This window comes from Festucalex cinctus, chromosome 4 (assembly GCF_051991245.1).
Source record: "Festucalex cinctus isolate MCC-2025b chromosome 4, RoL_Fcin_1.0, whole genome shotgun sequence".
Classification (NCBI taxonomy): Eukaryota; Metazoa; Chordata; class Actinopteri; order Syngnathiformes; family Syngnathidae; genus Festucalex; species Festucalex cinctus.
In genome coordinates, this window is record NC_135414.1 from 15,373,812 (window position 1) to 15,396,041 (window position 22,230).

At 39.9% G+C, this 22,230-nt stretch overlaps 2 protein-coding genes across 9 annotated transcripts in view; one reads left to right on the top strand and one right to left on the bottom strand.

The window, feature by feature from the left end:
- On the top strand, positions 1-10,469 carry tubgcp4 (tubulin gamma complex component 4). The gene is made up of 18 exons (XM_077519190.1): positions 1-187; positions 676-804; positions 1,930-2,052; positions 2,136-2,189; positions 2,262-2,318; positions 2,429-2,508; positions 2,593-2,794; positions 2,871-3,036; positions 3,120-3,244; positions 4,111-4,161; positions 5,507-5,612; positions 6,019-6,126; positions 7,671-7,812; positions 7,896-8,073; positions 8,862-8,996; positions 9,075-9,191; positions 9,279-9,418; positions 9,717-10,469. The coding sequence occupies exons 1-18, from the start codon at positions 110-112 to the stop codon at positions 9,721-9,723; spliced, it is 1,998 nt and encodes a 665-aa protein (XP_077375316.1). The 5' UTR covers positions 1-109; the 3' UTR covers positions 9,724-10,469.
- tp53bp1 (tumor protein p53 binding protein, 1) overlaps positions 10,448-22,230 on the bottom strand; it is a 22,990-nt gene continuing 11,207 nt past the window's right edge. For 6 of the 8 annotated variants that reach the window (XM_077519186.1, XM_077519184.1, XM_077519183.1 and 3 more), the window contains 15 exons: positions 22,121-22,187; positions 20,694-20,789; positions 18,724-18,967; positions 18,401-18,460; positions 18,172-18,324; positions 16,358-16,578; positions 15,958-16,107; positions 15,410-15,801; positions 12,807-12,998; positions 12,544-12,723; positions 11,810-12,001; positions 11,639-11,733; positions 11,365-11,561; positions 10,848-10,984; positions 10,448-10,767 (listed from right to left, as the gene is read on the bottom strand). In XM_077519186.1, coding sequence (XP_077375312.1) covers positions 10,562-10,767; positions 10,848-10,984; positions 11,365-11,561; positions 11,639-11,733; positions 11,810-12,001; positions 12,544-12,723; positions 12,807-12,998; positions 15,410-15,801; positions 15,958-16,107; positions 16,358-16,578; positions 18,172-18,324; positions 18,401-18,460; positions 18,724-18,967; positions 20,694-20,789; positions 22,121-22,187 — 2,582 coding nt within the window. In that variant the 3' untranslated portion in view covers positions 10,448-10,561. The remainder of the gene's footprint in view (positions 10,768-10,847; positions 10,985-11,364; positions 11,562-11,638; positions 11,734-11,809; positions 12,002-12,543; positions 12,724-12,806; positions 12,999-15,409; positions 15,802-15,957; positions 16,108-16,357; positions 16,579-18,171; positions 18,325-18,400; positions 18,461-18,723; positions 18,968-20,693; positions 20,790-22,120; positions 22,188-22,230) is intronic. The other 2 variants (XM_077519182.1, XM_077519188.1) reach the window with 2 other exon arrangements.

The following is a 22,230-nucleotide window of genomic DNA, read 5'->3' on the forward strand; positions in this document are numbered from 1 at the left end:
TTTGGGCGTTACGTCACCCATCTGCGACAACTCCGGCGACAGTTTGTTTTGATGATCGCAGACTGCATCGTTGTGGATTTTTATTTATACTTTATTAATTAAAAGTAAAATGATTCACGAATTGTTGTTGGCATTGAGTGGATATCCGGGCACAATTTTCACATGCAACAAACGTACAGGATTACAGGTAAAGCGGAAGACGGTCCAAGCAGAATAATCGAAGACGATTAGATTACACGGAGGATCATACATTTGTGGATGCGTTTCTGTTCCAATTGATGTATACTACTAGCCCATAATTTTTCATTTGTCATTCGGTGTTTCGTTCGTGTTGTTGAACTTATGCAATCTCATTTGCCCCAACTTAATCATTGTGAGGCGCTGGCTAAAATTGCACCAAATCAGAACCGTTTTGTTCAGTTCAGTTTGTCTATGAATATTGCATCTCAACTCAAATTTTCAATAAATAGTTACTTGGTTTTAAATTGGTCTCTCCTCGGCTGTTAGATTTTTTTAAAGGCTGGTGCCAATATTAGTCCAAATGGCAGATATCTGCGCTGATAATTGACCTGGCCGATAGTCGGTCTATCCATAATCAGATTCATCACCATCATGTCCCAAGCATATTGATCTAATGTAGCTGTTTTCTTTTGGACATGAATCTTGTACCTGCAGGTGTCCCAGGATCTACCCTTCCTTCACCCTAGCGAGACCAGTGTCCTCAATCGTCTCTGTAAACTGGGCTCAGATTATGTACGCTTTACTGAGTTCATAGAGCAACATACTGGCCATGTGCATCAACAAGTAAGTTCCAGATGTCCAACTGAACATATTTCGCCTCTGTGCTTAGTTTTCATTAAAAACATATATATAGTTTACTGTCATTTTTGTGGCTATACTATTCAGTTGCGAGAAAAAGTATGTATTGTGAACCCCATGGCGTTTCAAGGATTTCCGCATGGTCAAAAATACTAGAGTATCAACTAAAAACTAAAAGAAATCTGTGGCACATGCTAACTTTTCTGTTGTGGGAAGTTTAAACAAGAAAGGTGACCATGGAGAAGCAAGGCTTTGCTGTCCAAAAAATACTGAAAATTGAAATTGGTCCTTCTGACGGCTTTAATCTGCAACAACAGGAAACCTTTGGTTGATATCATTGTTGCCAGAGGACACTTTTATCCAAAGTTTCACAAACTTTTTCTGCTCTTGCTGCACTATGATGGTTTCAATAACAACTTGAAAACATTGAGTAGTATAAGTTTAAGAAAACTGTCTGTTGTTGTTGTTGATAAAGATCAGATGATATTTTATGACAAATGCATGCAAAAATCCACGCAATTCAATCACACCCAATTCAATCATATTGTTGCAATTTGAAACAGAAATTATTAAGTCTGATTTACCTGAATAAAAGTTGTGTGCATGTACTGGACTGTACTAGACGAGCTGAGATTTACTCCCTAACGTTTCTTTCCTGAGAATAAAAGTGTGATAACAACCTTCCAGTGGTCTTGTCATGCAGCTAGCTGCAACTAGAGATTATTTTCAATACTCAAGTTTTTAGATTAATCAATGTATGAGTTAAAAACAAAAATCCATCCCTGTATTCCAAAACATGACATTATTTCAAATTGGCAGTGCAGAAAATTTCTAAACATAAATTATGTTTCAGTGAATTGTTTGTTCCGTAACATGTCAGAAAATATTTTTATTTCTTAGTTTTATTCAACACAAAGTAGGACACCTGAAATCTGACAATATTTATTGTTGAGAGAGTGAAATTCCGAGCATTTGGACAAATTTAAACGAAACAAAGTCTCTAAACAATTAATTGATTGTTGAAATAGTTATGGATTATTTTTTTTTCATCTCTAGTCATTTGTACAGTTTGATTCACACAATCTGTGTCATTGAATTCTTTCTTTGTAGGAACATCACACAAATCAGGCCAGCCAGACTGGACTTCATGGGATTTACTTGCGCGCATTCTGCACAGGTTTGGACTCAATGCTGCAACCATACAGGCAGGCCCTACTGGACCTTGAACAGGAGGTAACATAAATAATAATAATAATAATAATAAAAAATGTGACTTATGAGGACATCAGGTTAACTTTTGTGTGTGTCATTTTCAGTTCCTCGGCGATCCCCACCTGACAATATCACATGTGAATTATAAGCTTGATCAGGTAAATACCTGTGAAAAAATGTAAAGGAATACTGATGAAGATACGTCTGTTCCAAATGTGTCCTTTCTAAAGTTTCAGTTGCTTTTTCCCTCGGTGATGGTGGTGGTCGAGACGATTAAATCACAGAAGGTAAGGACTTGACACAAACAGGTGCAATTCTGTCAGAAACAGTCGTACGTCCGATGAAGCCTAAATAGTCTGAGCTGACAACCATCTGGTTAATGTCTCCACTGCTTTAGATCCATGGCTGTCAGATCCTGGAAACTGTATACAAGCACAGTTGTGGGGGGCTCCCTCCTGTCCGAATGGCCTTAGAAAAGTAAATAAACCTTTGTAATATTGTTTGCATATTTATAACGCATATTACCAATCGTATGTGTGTGCGTTTGGCAACATAATTTAGGATCCTTGCCGTTTGCCACGGTGTGATGTACAAGCAGCTTGCCGCCTGGATGCTGCACGGATTACTGCTGGACCAAAGTGAGGAGTTTTTTGTGAAACAGGGTCCAAGTGCAGGAGGGGCTGCTGCCTACCCGGAGGAGGATGAGGATGATCTTGGCCTGGGAGGCTTAAGCGGAAAACAGCTGCGAGAACTTCAGGACCTGGTGAGAAGCGCAACTGACATCCAGCTCTGGATTTTCCAACAGATTCTTAATGTTGTCGTTTTATGTGTCTTGGCAGAGGCTGGTAGAGGAAGAGAACATGCTGGCTCCGTCCCTCCAGCAGTTCTCCTTTCGAGCCGAGATGTTGCCGTCTTACATTCCAATACGAGTGGCAGAGAAGATCCTCTTTGTTGGAGAATCTGTGCAGATGTTTGAAAACCACAACCACAGCCCCTCTCGGGCAGGTACCATATTTTACAAAAGTGGACTTTTGCGAGCACATTTGATTTGAGTTGGTGTCATGCAAGAGTATTGCTGATTGTTTCAGGCTCCATATTGAAGCACCAGGAGGACGCATTTGCTGCTGATTTGCACCGACTTAAGCAGCAGCCTCTTTTCAGCCTGGCTGATTTTGAAAATTTAATTGATCGCATCAGAAGCACGGTAGCAGAGGTAAACCAGTTTAGTATGAAAAGATACACTGCTCACAAAAATTTGCCTTTGGCTTGAAATTTCAGGATGAATTTAAAATGTGCTATAAACCTTACAGGTGTACTTAATTTGACTTTTTCAAAACTGTACATCCAACCCTTTGAGTACATTTCGCACAACTTGCTGTTCTCTCGTTCTGAAGGGTAAAATTCATATTTTAGAGAATGTCAGATTAACTCCCAGTCATTTTCACAAAAGCAATCCTATAACTCTCCTCTAACTATTTTACTGGATTTTGACTGATTTTGCAAGGCCCACAGAATATTGTGTTCTGTTGCTATAAAAACATGGAAACTACCAAAAGAAAGATTAAAGCCACTTCTTTCATCAGGAGCAAAAGTATATTTCTATCTGTTTCCGTTTTGCAGCAATTAGCAGTAGAATATAGCTAAAAGTTTCATCATTGAAACTTGCCCTGGTTGATCTCCTTTGTTCTAATGCCACCCGCTGGCCGTTTGAGTAATAACTGCCATTTCTTCAACCGTTCTTTGCAGTTGAGAGGCTGGATCAAAGCCTTCTGTATGCTTTAGCGTAAACCCCCCCCCAAAAAAACCAACCTTAAAAACATTTTAAAAAATCGTATAAATACATCTTTGGCATACTTAAAACATTTAAAATCGAACGTATTTATACGTTTTTGGGAGCAAATGCGTTAAGTTCCGCTGTAACTGTTATAGTGCTTTTTTTTTTTTTTTTAAATTACTTTTTTTTATTTTTTTTTTATTTAACCTGAAATTTTAGCCAAAGCCTGACTATCCCAAATTTTTTATGAGTTGTATGTGTCATCCGTCTAAAAATACTTCAATTGCATTTTGATTGCCTTTTAGCATCTTTGGACTCTGATGGTGGAAGAGTCCGAGCTCCTTGAGCAGCTTAAGGTATGATCTACTTTACTATCACAATTCTTTTCAAGTACCAAATTGGGGTTGATGAATACAATCGGAATCAAGAATGTCACAGGGTTTGCGTGGGTCATTCAAAAGCATTAAAAGTAATAAAATGGATTTCGCAAAAAGTAAGGCCTAAAATGGTATTTAAAAGCATTAAACACTATGACCAGAAGGCACATTAATTAAATTAAAACACCAGTGTTATGCTGCTGCTTAGCAGTCAGCACTGAGCTAGTTTGCTACAGAGCCTTTTGAGAGCCAAAAAGCAAGTGTATGTCCGGCTTGTCACTTGGGGCGACTCCAGGTCACTTGCTCTGTAAGCTTGAGGCGTATTTCATTCAGCAACTCCTGAATATAGCTCGTCGCTAACATTTGTGGAGACTGGCGGCTACTTGTAATTTACAATGGACAAAATGGGCAGGAATCCACAAGTTGCTTTGTGTTCCAATTAATTTGCTCTTTATTTGAAAAGAAAAATGTACTGTTCCTGTCACTGACGTACAACATGAAACACTAATGCCATCTAGTTGCAGAAAAATTACCTCAATACAAATCTGACTCAATGTTTCTCACTTCTTTTAACGGTATAGCATTAATTATGATTATTAAACATTTTAAACTACTGCAGCAATACATATATGAATGTATGTATGTTTATGTGTGTGCCTGTTGTTTGTTTCTTAATGTTCACGGGTCAATGTGACCCATTCTAATCACGTAACAAAATGCAATATTTAAAAAAAAAACAAAAACAAAAAAAAACAAACCTAAAGCGATACTTGACTCATTGAGCCATTTTTAGTAGTAAAAAGTTAATATTTTGTTCAAAATTAATTTGATAACTACAATTAATACCTTTAAAACCAAATTTCTCCATTTGTTGTTGATTGAAGATGACATCACCTGTGCTGAGGATAAAGGTAATGACCAATAACGGCTTACCATTTTTCTGGGTTTGGTCAGCAAGCTGAGCCATGATTGGTCATTACCTGTTTACTCAGCACAAGTGATGTCATCTTCAGTCGACAGCAAGTGGCAACATTAGTTTTTAAGGGTATTAATTGTTTATGAAAAATATTGTCACATTAATTATAGTCAAAATATCTTCTTACTGTTGAAAATGGCTCAATGAATCAAGTATCCCTTTAAAAAATGAAGGCCAACAGGCAAAGTTGAACCTAAGTTTTGCGTTCCTAAGTTTTGACCCGCAACATAACAGGAGCGTTACGTTGCATTAAAAAGCATTCAATTAGATTTGCTGAAACCTGCAGAAACCATATTTTTCATGATGGGCAACGTCCACTGCTCTCCCTTTACTGTCGTCTCCTTTCAGATTATCAAGGACTTCTACTTGCTGGGTCGTGGTGAGCTCTACCAGGTTTTTATCGACCTCGCGCAGCACATGCTGAAGACACCACCGACGGCCGTCACAGAGCATGGTAAATCATATCAGGCTTCATGCTTTTTACGGGCCTTTCCTTCCTTCCATCTGTCTTGCAATTCATTTCTATTTGACTAAAATGTAAAACCGAGCCAGTGGATGAGGTGGTTAAATAAATGGAGCAAAATTGAAAGCCCAATATGGTCTGATTCATTCAACATAACCATTTTATGCTTGCATGTACCTCAGGAACAGTATGTACTTTGATTTCTGTTTTTGAACAAAGAAACTAATTCACAATGACTTGATCACTAATTGAGTCATGAAATATTTAATATTGGTTTGGTAGGAGCATTTAAACACCTCATGGGCGCGAAATACCGGTCTCGCATATTATGTAAAATGGATGTTTTGGGAAATGCCTGCCGTTTTATATTGTCTTCTTTTGTTGCTGTTTTCCCCAGATGTAAACGTGGCCTTCCAGCAAGCAGCTCATAAAGTGTTGCTGGATGATGACAATCTGCTGCCTTTGCTGCACCTCACTGTCGACTACCAGGGCAAAGACAGCAAAGGTCAGCTGTGGACCACAATGCCAATGTTGAAATCGAAATACTTCCAGATGACTGAAATATAAATCGCGTGAATATACATATACAGTTTATTTTACTCTAGGCCAAGTAGATAACATTGGCTATTTATATTATTATTATTTTTTTAATGTAAATTTAATTATTGGTCTTAATTGTCAGTTGAGGAAATCAATGAACTGTACTGTGCGTTTTTTTGTTGTTTGTTTTGTCCTGCCAAAAGTACAAAAAAAAAAAAAGTCACAAGGAGTGTAAATGACTAAATAGCATAAATGGGAAAAAAATTGACCTTCACATTTACCTTTTACATTATTTAGATGAGATTAGAACAAATGAGTGTAAGAAAAAATGGATACAGAAAAAGAAGCTGCGGTCATGGCAACGAAATGTGTGACGTATTGCTAGTTTAGCATGCCACCACCACAAGGATTAACAGCACCATTTTCCATAATGCAATGCACAATTCTAGTTAAGGTAAGCAATTTTAAATTGATTAAAAAAAAAAAATCTTGTCCATAGTAGTGTTAATTTTATCAGCCATTTTTAAGTTTAGTCTCAGTTTTAGTCCAGTTTCAATCACGCTTATTAGTTGTTAACATAGTCAACTACATCCCGTTGTTATTGTCCATTTTTAGTCACCTATAAATCTAGAATTTTAGTCTTTATTTTAGTCCAAGAAAACATAATTTTATTCATCTAGTTTTAGTCAACAAAAGCAGTCAACGTTATAGTCTAGTTTTAGTCAGGAAAATAATTTACCTCTGTATTTATATATTTTTTTTCAGTAGCTAATGTTGAACATTTCCGATCTAAAACTATTTCACATAAAATTTCCTCTCATCTTTTTGATTACAGTACTGGTATATCAACAAGTGGCTACTATGGCTCCATGCTACAAGCTAGTAAGTTAGCAAGCATTAGTTAGCGGTCGGATGAGCATTATTGTTGGAATGTTACAGCCGCTGGATTAATGTTGCATTATAACTATAATTTACTTTTTTTTTTTTTTTTTTTTTTTACCGTTCATCTTGAATCCACCTCCTGTCTGTCCCATTTGTTTCTGTGTGTCAAATGACAGATTAGCAAAGACAAGATCTTACAAAATCATATCATTTCTCTCTTTGTTTTTGTTTATGAACTAAAATGTGAATAGATTTTTATTAAGTGAAGTACAGTTTCATCTCATCTTCATTCATTGACGAAAATGCATACTGATTTAGTCCCAGTTATTGTTTATTAATGAGGATTTTAGTCTAGTCTAGTTTCAGTCCAGTGAAAATGTGTCGATAAAATGACATTGGTTTAGTTTTCGTTGACGAAATTAACACTATTTTGTAGTTACAAGCAAAACTTTATTTGCAAAAATGCAACTTAGACTCCGATGCAATAGTCCAAAAAATATGGTTGCTGCAGTACATTCCTGTAAATATGACTTGACATGATCTGAAATATACACAAACAACTCTTTATCTGGTTGTCTGGTTATGATCTCGTGGTGATTTATTTTTTATTTATGTCATTATTTTCAGAGATGATGGGACCCAGAGACGGAACTCCTCCACAAGACATCTCCCCTCGTGAGGTTCCTCCCACTGGCTGGGCTGCTCTCGGCCTCATCTACAAGGTTCAGTGGCCGCTGCACATCCTCTTCACTCCGGCTGTTCTGGAAAAGTCCGTTTTTCCTCTTTTTACAGTTTAAAATACAATAAGCGTGTGTTTGGTGAACACCAACTTTTCTTGTGTGTCTCTGTTAGATACAACGTGGTGTTCAGGTACCTGCTGAGTGTGCGGCGGGTGCAGTCACAGCTCCAACACTGCTGGGCTTTGCAGATGGAGAGGAAACATCTCAAGTCCAGCCAGACGGACGCGATCAAGTGGAGGCTTCGGAACCACATGGCTTTCCTGATCGATAACTTGCAGTACTACTTGCAGGTAATTATGGAGGACCAAAACTGCCAAAATTCAAAATAAATACATTACTAAATAAATAAATTACTAAAAGTGAAAATAAAAATGGACATAAAAAATATAGAATTTGAAAATTATATCCAAAAAAATAAATATAAATGGAAATGAAAAGAGCAAAAAATGTATATGTACATACATTTGTATTTAATTTTGAAATTATATTTTTTATATCTGTTTTTATTTTCACTCTTAGTCATTTATTCATTTATTTAGTCATTTATTAATTTAGTCATTTATATATTTAGTCATATATTTATTTATTTATTCATTTAGTCATTTACTTATTTTTTACTTTGGCAATTTTTGGCCGTACTGGCAAGTCGAAATGTTATTCAAATGAGGGGGCGGTCCTAAGCATGTCTTGGCTTGTCATTTTGGCTTGGCAGTACGGCCCAAAACTGCAAAAATTAAAAATAAATAAATGACTAAAGTGAAAATAAAAATGGATATAAAAAAAATATAACTCAAACATTAAATACAAATGTGTGATATATATATATATATATATATATACACATACATACATACATATACATGAAAAAAATCTTTTTATTTCCATTTATATTTATTTTATATAATTTTCAAATTATATTTTTTTATATCCATTTTTATTTTCACTTTTAGTTATCTATTTATTTAGAATTTTGGCAGTTTTGGTCCCCCATTGGTAATGGCCACTGTTCCATATTTTGCCCTTTGCTCAATATCAGTCGGGCAAGCACAAGCAGCTTTACTCTATTGCCTGTCTCCAGGTGGACGTGTTGGAGTCGCAGTTCTCTCAGCTGCTTCAGCAAATCAACTCCACCCGAGATTTTGAGAGCATCAGACTCGCCCATGACCATTTCCTCAGCAACCTGCTGGCCCAGTCCTTCATCCTCCTCAAGCCAGTATGAATTGAATATTTTGAATACTACGGCGTTTGAACCTGTGAGACAAATCCAAGCCTCCAATGCTCCTGTTGTCAGGTCTTCCACTGCCTGAATGAGATCCTGGAGCTCTGTCAAAATTTCTGCTCTTTGGTCAGTCAAAGCGTGGCGTCTCTGGACGAGAGGGGAAGCGCACAGTTAGACATTCTCGTCAAGGTGAGCTCGATCAGTCTTTTCATTGCTCCTAAATGTTGAGGGTGAAAAAAAAAAAAAAGTTTGCTTCACGTTCTGCATTTTATTCAGGGCTTCAGACGTCAGTCATCACTACTGTTCAAAATTCTGTCAAGCGTGCGGAATCATCAGATCAACTCGGATCTCGCACAGCTGCTTTTGCGACTGGACTATAACAAATACTACACGCAGGCTGGAGGCACCCTGGGCAGGTAAACCACACTCATTTCTTCCGAGTTTAAGAGTGACCTTAACAAATGACATCTAGCCAAAGCTGTGGCCAAATCAAGTTTGCAAGATTTTTTATTTATTTTTTTTTTTTTGGAGGGGCTCAGTGACAATTTAATGTAGCAATGTCACTGTGGCAGTGGGATATTGTCTTACTGTGTAATGGGGGGGAATGTTTTGTCTTATCTAATAAGAGGGCTGGTTAATCTTTTTGGGTGACCTGTTTCTTTTAAGAAAACAATGTTGCTTAATTGCCTAAAATGTCGTTTTCTTTCATTTCAGTGTTTGAGAAGACCACAGAGAATGTGTCCTACCTTTTGGTATTTGTTTTGAAAATGATCTATTAAAACATTGTTACATACAGTACAGACCAAAAGTTTGGACACACACACACATCTCATTCAATGTCCTAGCTTTATTCTCATTACATTGTCGATTCTCACTTGAAGACATCAAAACTAAGAATGAACACACGTGGAGTTATGTACTTAATAAGAAAAAAGGTGAAGTAACTGGATACACGTTTTAGATTTAGATTACCGCTTTGCACACTCTTGGCATTCTCATCTCTGGAAACTCATTCAATACTTTGTTAGAATGCCATTTCAAGTGACTACCGGTACTTAATTATTTCAAGTACATAACTCCACGTGTTCATTCATAGTTTTGATGCCTTCAAGTGAGAATCTACTCACTTTTGGCCTGCACTATACATTTCAAATGTCAGAATTCTATTCCCTTCATGGGCTTCTCACAATCAAGACTGACGACCTTGCTTTAGTCCACCATCAACTTGCCCATCTCTTCAGACTGTCGACAGCTTCTGCTTTGGATGTGACCGCCACATCTCAATGTTAATTACCAGTATGTGCATGGCTTAATACAACAAAACTTGTTTTCATAGTTTGGTCACTCTAAGTTACAGACTGTAAGGCTTCCCTGTTGTATAGACTGTAAATATACTAAAGCCTTATTGCATGTAACATTTGGTGTCAAAAAATAAAAGCAAGCCATTAAAGTGAAACAAGGATCACATTTATTCTCCCATAAAAACGCACAATGAACTTATGTACAGTAGAGGCATGCAACAGAACAAATGCTGAACAGCGAGTAGGGTTGAAGGCATTTTATGACGTCGATGGTGACGTCAAACAGGAGTAATTGTGGAAATACTGAGGCTTGCCCTGGAAATCAAGGCGCTCCCCACAGATAACACTCTGGATGAGCCACTCAGGAGACACCAGTGGAAGTTGAAGTGATGTCACGTTTTTCTCAATAAGTGATGGGCAGGAATGGTCGGATATCACAACATCATACTTGTCTGCAGGGACGTCTACACGTGGGAGGGGGGAGAAAATTAATGGTCACCTGGACTAAGCAGCAGATTATTGGTACAGTTGTTGTCTCCCTTACCAGAAGCATCTTTGTCAGCATGGAAATGTCGGACGGAAGAAGCGCCAGCCATTGTGATGAGCTGGGCCCAAAGCTCCATTGGTTTCTCAAACACCAAGAAAAAATGCAGATCCTTGAAGGGACTGCAGCGGGGATGCCTGGAAAAAAACAAACAAACGCTGCTATTCAATATTTTCTTTAACTTGCAATGAGATGTTTTGTATTCAGAAAGAAAATGTAGTTCTAGTAAATGGGGAAAGAAAAAAAAATATTCCAGCATTGTGTCTAATTTGGATGAGATCAACAAGTATCAAAACAATGTGGAAGCCCACAAGCACTGTGGTGGATTGCCTCATATTTCATTAAAAATTACATCGCCATGGTGTCAAAGGTAAGATTGAATAATTATTTGCCAATAGTAAACTGTTGGAAGGGCTTAAAATACCGTGTAATCCCTATAAACTATATTGATTACATAAATTATCAAATTGTAATCCCACTGAATCGAACCAAATGGAATTGAAAGCATTGTTTTTACCATTCCACAATGTCACCATCTGGCCCCAAACCAGCAGGCAGCAAATAGTTCCTGTAGTTGAGCAGCTTGTTGTCCTTGCAGCAGTCTCGCACCCAAAGATGCGAGACGCACGGCACGCCGCTGGCTAAGCACAGCAAGTACTTCCTGGTACGGCAGTGCTGGTCCACGATGAGAAGACTTTGGTAGGCTGCCTTGCACTGAAGAAGAGGACCCAAAGCAAAGTGAAGCCCTAATTCGCGATCATTGTGGGATTTCGTCCAATCGGACCACTTGCCTGTTCTTCATTAAAGTCCGGCAGGACAAAGCCTCCGCCCGCCAGTAGTTGAGATTCAGTGTACGCTTTGTTAAACGGGCCCGTTTGCACGTGATCTGCGTGGAAAATAGACAACAAAATGTTAAGCCTGTCACATGGATGGCTCCGCCAGCCGAGGACAGTCCGCCTCACCGCCCTCCTCCGGATCATCGCTGAGCAGATTATTGAGTCGGTCCGTCTCGGACGAGGCCGTCAGCATGAAGGCGAAGCCCATGAAGAGAGACGCGTTCTGGGGCATCGGGCCGTGCGTCTCGGCCGGGTCGCACGGCTGCCCGGCAAGATCAGTCCCGCTGCCGGATGTGTTGCACATGCCGACCCGCTGAGCTGCAGGACAACACAGTACATTCATCTTATACTATATACGCCAGCAAACCGGAAAATCAGTTCACCCAAATCAGGCGAGAAAGACATTTAACATGAGATTGTCGTGCTATGAGAAACACCAGTGACGTTACAAACTTTCTGCTTTATTGCCTCCACCTGTGGACCACCACCAGCACACAAATGCCATTTTGTTCTTTACCAAATAAGCCTCAGCAGTGGCCCGCAAACAGCACGGGGAGGGAGAACTTGAGTTGATACGACCGACGTCGCAGTAGTTATGCTCAGCACAAAACACACATGAGATTTTGACCATCAATCATTTGAAAAACATACAATTGAAAAAGTGCCCAGGAGTGCAAAAACTGCTACAATGCTTAAATATTTTAAAACAGGAATTAGAAGCTATTAAAAGTGAAATTCCACAACTGTGTAAAAAACTTGATCATGTATAAATATGGTTAATATCAAATAAAATCACAGGTCTTGCTTAAAACATGTCGTCCACTCATTGGGTCATGCTTTTGATGAGACAGTCTCTGTACCGGCTCTGGCGCCGGCCCCCCTGCGGCTTCTTTTGGCCGGCGAGTTGTCGCTATCCGAGGTGCGACGCCTTCTCTTGGTGGAGGGGCCTGGGTTCCGTGGGCTGCTGTCCGAACCGTGGATTGGCGTGTTTGATCCGCCAGGGACTCCTCGGCGTCGCCTTTTGCCTTCCACCAAATTATCTGCAGTCAACCGTGTTGTTTACACCACAATTCCGTTCTTATGCATTTAGGATGAGCAAATGTGTTTTTGCAGGAATAATTACCGAGGCTGATGTCGGCGGCCTTGGCAAGCGGCGTGGAGGGCTCATAGGGGCCGAGGCTGTGGTGCTCCCTCAGTTTGTTTCCCTGCTCCAGAGAGAGGATGACTGACGTCCTGTTGTACCACAGCTCTTCACCGTCCCGCTCCACATTATAGAAGAGCTCTTGGCCTTCTGTTCTATAACCCTTCACCACACCTAAACAAAAACAAAACACACACACACACAAAATAAAGAAAGAAAAAAAAGATATCATCTCAGAAAATTATTACGGGTGAACTCATCTTAAATAAATATGTTGTAACAATATGTTGTACTGCCACACGTAAAAAACAAAACAAAACAAAAAACAGTGCCAGCCAATTTCGAGCATTTTAACTCATCTTTCAAGGCAAACTGAATATTGTGTTCTTTTACTATATACAGTTGGGCCCAAAAGTATTTGGACACAAGTGACACAAGTTTTGTTATTTTAGCTGTTGACAAAAGCATATCCAGCATACAATCACATAATCAATATAGAATTAAAGTGCAGACTCTCTGCTTAATTTGAGAGTATTGACATCCAAATTGGAGCAAGGGTTTAGGAATTACAGCTCTTTCAAATGTAGCTCTCTCTTTTTCAGGGGACCAAAAGTCTACTGGACAATTGACTCAGAAGGCTGCAAAAAATAAAAAACAAGGCGACATGGGCTTTTCCCTCGTTAACCTATCACAGATTACGCAGTTAAAAGGTCTGGAGTTGATTCCAGGTGTGTCGTTGCATTTGGAAGTTGTTCCTGTGAACAAACAACATGCTGTCAAAGGAGCTCTCAATAGGGGTGAAACAGCCCATCCTGAGGCTGACAAAAAAAAGAAAAGAAAAAAACCACCAAAGAGAGAGCAAAAATGTTAAGAGTGTCCAAATCAACAGTTTGGTACATTGTGAGAAAATAAAGGGCACTGGTGAACTGAAAAAGGTCTGGACATCCATGGAAGACAACAGTGGTGGATGATCACAGAATTCTTTCCAGGGTGAAAGAAAAACCCCTTCACAACATCCAACCAAGTGAAGAACACTCTCCAAGAAGTAGGTGTATCAGGATGTAAGTCTACCATAAAGAGGAGACATCATGAGAGTAAAATCAAAGGATTCACCACAAGGCGCAAATCATTAATCAGCCTCAAAAATAGAAAGGCCAAAATTAACTGCCAAAAAACAGCCCAGGTCTGGAACAGCATTCTTTGGACAGATAAGACTAAGATCAACCTGCACTAGAATGATGAGAAGAAGAAAGTTTGGAGAAGAATTGGAACAGCTCATGATCCAAATCACACCACATCTTCTGTAAACATGGTGGTGTTAGTGTGATGGCGTGGGCATGCATGGATTTCAATGGCACTTGCACACTTGTGTTTTTTGATGATATGGCAAAAGGCGGAAGCAGCCCGATGAATTCTGAAGTGTATGCCTGCGTCACATCAGTATCAGTCACATCATACATGTCATATTCTGGCCACTCTTACAAAATAACAGATTTTTGCAAATTACAAGATTTTGATCATTTTTAATTAAACAAGATATTCAAACCATTAACGGAGTAACAAAATAAATGCAAATTAATTTGGCAATTGACTAATTGTTGAGTAATCAAATCGCTGCACTGCTACACCGAATCGAATAGTAATCCTTCTGAATCGAACATCGAATTGTAATCCTACTTAATCGAACAGTCTTTATATCGGATCACACCCCATGTATCATGATGTGTATCGAATCATCTTGATTGGAGATTTACACCCTTAGTGATTACTAGGGATGTAACGATAAGCGCAATATCATAATATAAAAACTGTCACAATATCATCGTCGTCGTCATGTTCACAATATTTAAATGCAACACATATGTTAAAAAAGTTGGGTTGATTTCCATTTGTGCAGTTCCAGCACCCTCTGGTGGCTAGTTTTTTAGTGCAATTTAATTTTCACAAGGCATGTTTTGGTCCTTCTATGTTTAAAATCTCCACTAATTGTCAGATGAAGGGGAACATAATATGCCAGTGAAGCAAGTTAATATGTGGAGGAACTCAATGTGTGCGTGCATTAACAACAAAACATAACATAACGATGTTATGTACAAAAGCACAACATTGCGCTTATTTTTTTAGTATGACCTTTTTTTAAATATTGCAAACCTCCCCACAATATCTTGATAATTATCCTATCGTGAGCTTCATATCGTGATAATATCGTATCGTGACATTTGGATATCGTTACATCCCTAGTGATTAATAAAGAACGGAATAAGGTAGAATCATCCTTTTTTTCTGAGAGAAGGGAATCCAATCTTTCATATGCACACAAAGTTCTGTTTGCCTCGAAATCAGCTGACACTGTAGGAATGATCTTTTTTTGTCTCCTTCTCGATCCAGCTGAGTTTTGATGTCACTCATATACTGCAGTATGGCCTGTCATGCTTGAATCCCTGGCTGATCTACACTATAAAATAATACTTGATTTTTACCAATAAAAAAAAAGCAGCAATAGCAGTCAGAGCTGTCAAATGGAGGCAGGTGCAGTACAGTGTAAAATAGACTCATGCGAGTTTCCATCTTGCTATTTTACCTACCGACACTGAAGAACTCATCTTCCACCAAAGCGGTGACCTCCGTCTCCAGTGGAATGGGATCACACAGCAGGATATCTTTTCCCGCCACTTCGCATTCATAGCCATCATCAAAACGCAGGCGGTATCTCCCCTCCCAGGGATCTTTGATAATGCGGCCAGAGTAGAAGTAGCCATTGGACGACCACTTGGCCACCACTCGCAGTCCCACAAAGCTACCCCCGGCTGAGCTCGCCTCCTCTGGGGACGAGCGGAGGGAGTTGGAGTGGCACGGGACCTCGTCGTCTGTGGGGGTGACGGGGACGTGCGGGGTCGGTATGTAAGGTTCGTCCTCGGAGGAGGACAGGGGCTGACCTTGAGCGCCGAGCCGCGGCTGTGCGCGAGCACCTCCTCCCCTGTAAGAGCCACAACATTTGCTCAAACCAAAGCGCATGCTACAACTAACAATGGAAATGAATAGCTACCATGGAGAACGTGAGTGAGAAGAAGTGTCAAGCAGGTAAAGCAGGTGAGTGTGTTAACATGCAAGGTGAGCCTCTGGGAGGACTGACCTGGTGGCTCGGCCACGTTTAGCCCGTCCTCTGGGAGGGTTCGAAACTAACGCCCCGGAGTCGGGGGTACCTGTGTCCTTTGTGACCACTGGCCCTGCCCTTTGACCCCTATTGCCCCTCTGTTTGTGCCCGCCTCCCCTTTTGGGACTGCTGACACACAGAGGGGAGAAATGGAGACAGTCAGGTTGCACGCCGGCACCGATCTGAGGTTACTCAAATAATGAGTGACTCCAGATTGATGTCTGGGAGCACCTGATAAAGGCATGACCAGTGAATCACTGAGAGATTAGGGTGTTAGTCAAAGAAGGTGAAGGAGTGCCACAGGAAAAGAAAAGGGAGTGCTTTCACCGAAAACGTACTATGAAAGAGGGTCCCCATGCACAAGCTAGGGATGAAGTACCTGGCGGATTTTGCATTTCTGCTGGCTGGCATGATAAACTCTGGCCTGGACAGACCAGTGGTGGAACCGCTCGCTCCCCCAGAACTTTGTTGCAGGCTGGAGGCCTTGGACGACAAAGAGCTGATATCACCGAAGTCGCCAGAGGTTAGGGAATTGGCTGTGCGGCACGGGGAGATGTCATTTTCCAACACCTGACAGTCCACCACTGGGTCCTCGCTCTCCTAATCACAAGGACAATACACTCACTTTCAATTTCAATTGAGATAATCGACATTTAAATGTGGTTAAATGGTTTAGGGGCGTGACGATATCTCGATACGGCGATACGTCACGATATTTTGTCTCACGGTGGGTTATCGATATGCCTACGCCAAGTATCGATACAGGCTCTAAAACGGCTCCATTGTTTCTTATTGAGCAATTTACTTGGCGGGCCGCTAGGGCGAACGCCTCTTAAGAGTGGCGGGGAAACGTGCGGAAGTCTTCAGGCTAAGAAGACTCAAGTTAACAAAACGCCGGCTGGATACAAGTCAAAGATGTGGATATTGATAGTGTGGAACCGATACATTGCAGATTTTATCATATAGAAGAGAGAAAAGAAGGACTTGGGTATATGCAAGAACTGTCTCACAATAGTTACACTGGAAACATGACGAATTTACTCAAATGCCTTCTTGCCATTCAACTTTTTAAAAAAAACATTTAATTAATTTACTGGAACTGCGTCATGAACGACTGACATGAAACAATCATGCCACTTAGGGGCTGAAAAATTCTATGTACATTAACATCCATCCATTCTCTGAGCTGTTTATCCTCAATCAAACTGCATCTATACTATATAGCACTTTTCATATGATAAAGTACTTTACAGTGATAAAACCAGTCAATGCTTAAAAATCATTTAGTATTTAGTCTTCAATTAACCAATCATGCATGTTTTTGCAATGTGTGAGGAAACCAGAAGCTTGAACAAACCCCCACAAGCACGGGGAGAACATGCAAACTCCACACAAGACGGTCAGGGCAGAGATTCAAAGCCCCAACCTCCGAATGTTGAGGTAGACTCAGAAACCATTCATCCACATTATTATTATTATTTTTTTTTAATTATTACTTATATATATTTTTTTATCCCCTTTTATTTATTTAACTATTTTAATCTATATTGTCTTGTAGCTTTGTTTTTATGTATTTATTTTTTCTATCGTGTTTAACTGTTTTCTTTTAGTGTTTAAATGTTTTTATTTGGTAGTTATTAAATTTTTAGCTCCAGTGTTTTCTCATGGGGGAGCCTCCACAGTGAGAGTGATGCTTGGTCTTCATCCATCTCACTGTGGATGAACTCCTCCTGGGTGCCTTTCCTTACAGGGTACTTCTGTGCCCCGCCATGTTGTGGTTTTCATGTGTTTGTTGGGTTTTGGGTGTGTCTGTGGGTACGATCATGGGGATGGGGGGGCTTTCTCTTTCTTTTATTTTATTGTATTATGGATGTCCAGCACTTTGAGTTGCATTTTAAATGCATGAAAGGTGCTATATAAATAAAGTTGATTGATTGATTGATTGATTGATTGATTGAGAGCTGAAGCGATTTGCAGAGGACTTTGGGCAAAAGAAAAACGATACCCTACACTGGTCGCCAGTCAATCACAGCACACATATGGAGCCACATTCACATTCAGTCTGTCACTGAGTGGAAACTGAACTCGCGTTGCCTTCAAAAAAGTGAGCTCAGTGTACTACTACTTCACCATCATAGCAATACTGACATGCTAAATTTCCATGTCGGTGAACAAAAAGAGCCCCTCATTTACCTCAGTGACCTTGCGATCCACTTCTTTGCCATCTTCATAATAAACATCTGTAATGATCCGTGTGATGGTGGTCCGTACTTCCTGGATGGTGCGCATGTGTCTGCGGTGGGATGGGCCTGACCTTCTTCGAAAAGATGGGGTCTCTGTTTCGCCCTTTTAGATGAAAATGATCTATTTCATTAGATTGAAAGATGATTCTTCATTAAGAGACAAAAACAAATGTACACACCTTGCCAGCTGGTGAGCATGGCATTGTTGTACAAGAGCTGGCTTTCTGGGCAGCTGCATGCTGACAAACAGGAAATACAAGTTTGTTGAAAATGCAACACAAAATATCAATATTATATAATATTTTAGCGATATAGATTGTATTTTTTAAAAACATGCATCTAGCTATCTAGTCATCCATTGGCAGAAGCCTGATAAAATTATTGAGGTCATTTTAATAGTTAACTCAAAGTAGTCACACGTGACTAATTTAACGTACGTGGGCTCTGAACCAAACAAGGTCTTATTAATAAATCATGAAAGTATAAACAATGACTGAAGAACCTTGTCAGCTGGGCTAGCAGCTCTACTGTTGTCCAAGGTGTGCTGGGAGATGTCCTTCTGGTTTGGGCCGGACAGCTCTGGTTCTTGGATCTCTTCAAGTTGCTCGGCTTCCGTTACTTTTGCAGCCTCCTGTGGCACTGCCAACACTTCTACTTGTAAAGCCTCCGATTGGCTATTAGGCAGGCTGCTACATCCTAGTGATGAAGTCTGTGAACATCTTTGTGGTGAGGTGAACAGCTCTCCCCTGCAGAAGTTTTTTAAAAAAATGTAGAGAACCTTGGAGATAAAAGTGTTGGATTACGACTTACAGTATGTCTGTACTCTGTAGTAGTACATTTTTGGCTGAACACATAACATTTTGGCTAAGAAACAAACCAACTACTTAATAATGGATACAACAAAACAAAATTAATAGTTTTCATGTGCCTCAGTCAGAGCTTAGATCTAATTAAATTCAAACGTCGGGTGACCTACAAGTATGTGCACAAGTGCTATACTCACTTTTCAAAACTGCTAAAAGTACATGCCATGCTAAGAAGACTGCTCACCAACTCACCTCCTCACAGCACTTCTTTTCAATTGACTTGCACAGCTGACAATTCACACCATTTAAAATAGCTTCGAAATTATTTATTTTTCACACAAAAAAAAGGTATTGTACTTGAACACACTAGCGCATAAAATAACCATATGCCCAACAGCCTGAAAAGCTAAAAGTAGGTCTCTCATTCCTTATTCCATACACATACAAAAAGGTGACCCATATATGACAAACAGCAAGTGAACGCAACAACTCGTAGTCAAATAGACATCCAATTTTGATCTGGCATCGAATAAAGATTAAAACTAGCTAAAAGTTCAAATAAATTTTTCCGGAGCTGCCCCCTTTTTTGTAACCCCGGGATTACACTGCATGCGTGTGCGTTGCGTCACCACACCGCTGTATCTTGACTGCGTGCTCCGGACACGTCAATTTTTTGGACAACATTTACCAGTTGCGCACAGCTGCGGTCCGGCAGCTCCGTCTCCGACAACTTTCCGCCGTGTCTCGCGTGATCGCGCGCGATAATGTTGCATTAAAAACAACGACAAACACACAGAAAGTCTATGCTCAACAGAGAAGGAGAAAGAGGACTGACTTCCTTTTATTGAACTCACGACCACTCCCATAGCTTCTGCTATGACGTTCCATGCAGCACACTTTTTTTAAGTTGTCCTTATAAAAATAATGTGCTGTGTCATATATAATTTTGTTGTTTTCCACCTCGATTATAAAATCTCTCCTTGTTGAGTATTTTATTCTGATAGGTAACCGGAATTTTTATTTTGAGACTGCGTCGGTCTTCCTGTCCCGCTCCATGAGTTCTGTGGTAGTTCGCCATTTGACGGATGTCGACGGATGCGTCGTCTAGTAAAAAACAGAAAATAGGTCCATCCGTGCGGCCAGCTCTGGCCACAGTCGATCCGCAATGCACACGCAGCCGGTGTAATGCGGTGTAATCCCGGGGTCAAGCGCTTTGTGACAGCTAAGGCTGTTTGAAAGCGCTATATAAATAAAGATGACTTGACCTTTTGCCAAGTGCTTCTAAATGCTTTATGAAGAACCGTCTGTACTCACCCCATCAACAGACATAATCCTGCTTCACTTGGTTCTCAGTCCGTGCATTTTTACATGTCATTGTGCACTCTCCGAAAGGTGGGCGCACGTCACTGACGGCAACTGACGATTATCGGAAGAAACCAGCTCTGAATATTTCCTTTAGCAGCTTAGATTAATTTTTCCTAACCACTTTAGCTTGATCTCTTTACCATGGAAACAACTTGGCAAACATTTCCTCAAAGCTAAATGGAAGCAAAGCCGTATTTGCGAGCCCAGTATATCAATTAGAAGTTTAGTTTAGAAGTCAATCTTTGCGCTCTTACCAATGACATTTACTTTGACAATTACGCACATAGAAACAGAGGCTCACCTGACAGGTGTGTTGTTGCCTCCAGGCCGATGAATATCTTCATCCTCTGCCTCCTGCTGTCTGTGCACTTGCCTAACAAGAGTGAACACTGACGGACTGCAGGGAAAGAAAACATTATTGTTGTTTTTGTTTTCACAAAAATGTGAGTTACCCATTTGGGTGGTTCTCAGAAAACATGGCCCAAGCTGACCCACTTTGAGAGTCAATATTTTTTTTCTCTATTCATAATCAATCACCAGGTTTCATTGCTTACAATATTGCACAATATTGTATACAAAAGACAAAAGTAACCTAAGTTTTGTGCTGTTATTCACATGTGAATGTATTTTGAGCAGTGAAAAATTGCCCTCATGACCACTTCCTGTTCGTCGCATGCCAACACATCCATGTAATTAAGAGGTCTTTATACCCTTAAATTACATCACTCTAACAAAAAAAAACTTGCAGAATGTCAATACAACAATACTGTTTGAATAGAGTTCCAACGCTGTCTATAATGTGACAAGACTCGGCAGAAAAAAAGAAATCCGGTTATGTTATTTTCATTTTGTATCCACAAGGTACCTCGGGCGATTTGCAACTGTACTGTATACTTCATTCACGACTTGAACCAGAAGTTGACAAATATTCTACAACTGAGTAAGCGACAATATTGAGTAACAATTGAGTAAGCGCTGTCCATTAATTGGTGACCACCAACAAATAAAATAGATTGATAAATTATTTTTTTTTACATGCTAATTGGATGAAGTCTTTCTTTAGTGTATTCTCGGGCGAGTCAGCAGGATTTGAAAAGTGCACAGTTCAGCTGCAGGAATTTCGTAATTTGCGAAGCAAACAATAAATTGTGGCATCCATGTGATACTCAAATGTAACAATATGGAACATGATGGCCATTGTTCACCATTCAGAGGTAATTTTGTATGTCGCTGGCAACAAACGTGCCTTTTTTTGGGGGTCCCCTGATGAGTGATGATCTTGGAGCTCCAAGATCTGCAAGATTTTGGCCCGACACCAGCTATGTATAATTCCTAATTTTTTTAGTACCAGTTTTTCAACCAAGCATCTTTATATAAAAAGGTAATGAAGCTGTTCAAGTGTAATAATAATTATTTATTTATTTATTTTACTTGAGTGCTGAGTGTTTGGTGCCCAGGTAATAAGGGCTCCAATAGACCAGGACAAGTAAACAATATTTATTCATAGCACACTGCAGAGAGGTTTGACCTCAAGCAGATATAATTTTTAGGTGGTTAAGAATAAAAGTTCATTTTTGGGCTCTTATGTCACACCCCAGGACACAGTTTGACGTGAACCACCCATTTACCTTTTCCCACAGTGGGGGGAAAAACCCAACTCAATTTATTCCCAATGCATGATGTGGTAATAAGTGTGAAGATAAAAAAACGGATCGGAAACTATGGCACCTGGTTTCAGCCTTTGTAAGGGTGGTAACCTTGGCAACAGATTCATCCTCTTCTGATAGAGCTGGCTCTGCAGAGGAAACATTGTTAGTGACAAGGTATTGTGTGAAGCA